This window comes from Papaver somniferum, chromosome 6 (assembly GCF_003573695.1).
Source record: "Papaver somniferum cultivar HN1 chromosome 6, ASM357369v1, whole genome shotgun sequence".
In the NCBI taxonomy this organism is placed as follows: domain Eukaryota; kingdom Viridiplantae; phylum Streptophyta; class Magnoliopsida; order Ranunculales; family Papaveraceae; genus Papaver; species Papaver somniferum.
In genome coordinates this window covers 93,669,108-93,671,220 of record NC_039363.1, presented here as the reverse complement: position 1 = coordinate 93,671,220, position 2,113 = coordinate 93,669,108, and the positions used below count along the sequence as shown (strand labels likewise).

The following is a 2,113-nucleotide window of genomic DNA, read 5'->3' as shown; positions in this document are numbered from 1 at the left end:
ATTACGTACCATCTCTTGAACCTGCAACCATGTCAGTGGCCATGGAGCTGCACCGCGTTCTACCTTACCAGCGAAATTCAATCTATCATCTCGATACTTGTGTTTTGATGGCAGCCATCTACGGTGTCCCATGTAACAGATCTTCTTACTGAACGACATCCAATCATAAACTGTCTTGTCTCCACAAGTCGTACACGCATAATACCCATGAGTCACGCATCCAGATAAAATACCCAAAGCTGGAAAATCATGGATATACCATAACAGCCACGCTTTCATCAGAAATTCAGTCTTAGTGGAGGAGTCATATGTTATTACACCGTCATTCCATAAAAGTTTCAGTTCATCTATCAGTGGCTCTAAATACACATCAATATATTTCCCGGTGATCTTGTGCCAGATATCAACAGTGCCAACATTGAGAATTCCCGCAACATACAGTAAGAAAGAGCAAGGTTGTAAGGCTGGAGAATTACTGTCCAATAACTGTAGTTCAGACCGAAACATCCATTAGGGTTGAAGCCATCCTTTGTTATCCCAAGTGTAACATTCCATGGCTCCTTATCGAACTCTGGAGGAAAATTTATCCGCACACCGCCAAGCTGCAGAATCAACTGGATGTCGCATCACATTCATATCTGACTGTGCTTTAGAATGCCAATACATTGCCTCTGCTATCCATGAAATACTATAAAACCTTCTCAGCCTTTCAACAATTGGAAAATGCTTTAAAGTCTTTTGCGCAACTCGGGTCAGTTTTCTCTCATCATTGAAAACTTTTATATATCTAGGTTCTTCACAAACAGGACACTTCAACAATAGACTTTTATCCTTCCAATACAAGACACAGTCATTTACACACGCATCATATGTTATATAATCCATCCCTAGTTCTTGAATCATCTTTTTAACTTCAGCAAACTTACACGGCAAAGTATTTCCTTCAGGGAGCAACTCTTTCATCAATTCCAAGACTGCAGTAGCACCGTTGTCTGAGATTCCATATTGGGTCTTTATGTTAGTCAGCATCATAGCAACGTAAAGGGCTGTTTTTTCTTCAGGACATATATTGTACAAAGGTTGTCTTGCACGCTCATGTAGAAATTGTCTTCTCTTACTCCTGCTAGTTCCAGCATTCTCATCAACTCTATATCCAACATTCACATCTACACCTTCTCCAACATTCTGATTTGCACCTTCTATTGCAGCATTAACTGAAGGGCCGACAACAGGGTCCGCTGAAGGATCAACTACATGTTCAAAATTTTCAGCTACATCTCCTACGTTGGCATCTACACCTTCTATTAAATTATTACCCCTATGTGCTTGCTGCGCTTCAACCACAGAACTTTCACCATGAAAACGCCACATTTTATATGATGATACAATCCCATGTTTTAACAAATGGTACGAAATCTCACCAAGTGGCAGTGAGCCTTTACCGTTGTTACAGCGTTTACAAGGACATGAAAACATAGTACTCTGACCACCATTATTCTTGACAAACTCTATAAATGACCTTACTCCTTGTATATACTCTTTAGACTTACGAGGACAATCCATCCACCTCTTGTCAATACTAAACGACGTATTACCCTTCAAAATACAGACTTTAAAATATTAAATGAATAAGTCCTAGCGATCCAGGGTTGCCGAAGCCCTGTCAGTTAACGACGCTACTCCCATCTTATAGAAGAGAGTATAAGCTACAAGTAGCCTATGTAAAACCACTAGGACTATAGAACCACCATAAACTTAGTTATTGACTACAAGATAGCAAGGATACACTTAACTGAACCATTAAAGCATATGGTAAATGTACAGAACTGAAGTAAACACAGAGAGACAGAGAGAGAGGGTTCTTTCAGTTTCCAAAATCTTTTTCTTTTTTAGTTTCTATGTGATTTTTTTATATTGAAAATAATTCAAAATCCAAAATAAACAAACACCCAAATATTAAAAACCTTAACATAGAACATTCATTTCATATCTAATTTCAGTTACCTAATACTATCAGCAATACTCTTCCTTACTATAATATCATCATAGTTGTTTCACAAGCACTTATATCATAACCTTACAAAGCAATTAAAGATATGATTTTATATTACAA

General features: G+C 37.9%; 1 protein-coding gene across 1 annotated transcript; it reads right to left on the bottom strand.

Annotated features, from left to right (window-relative positions):
* Positions 1-561: 561 nt before the first annotated feature.
* Positions 562-1,563, bottom strand: LOC113291111. Its single transcript, XM_026540682.1, has one exon. The coding sequence runs from the start codon at positions 1,561-1,563 to the stop codon at positions 562-564; it is 1,002 nt and encodes a 333-aa protein (XP_026396467.1).
* Positions 1,564-2,113: the final 550 nt, after the last annotated feature.

What these genes read in the sequence shown, in the direction of transcription:
- LOC113291111 (XM_026540682.1), bottom strand. Translation starts at nt 1,563, where the DNA reads ATGGATTGTCCTCGTAAGTCTAAAGAGTATATACAAGGAGTAAGGTCA.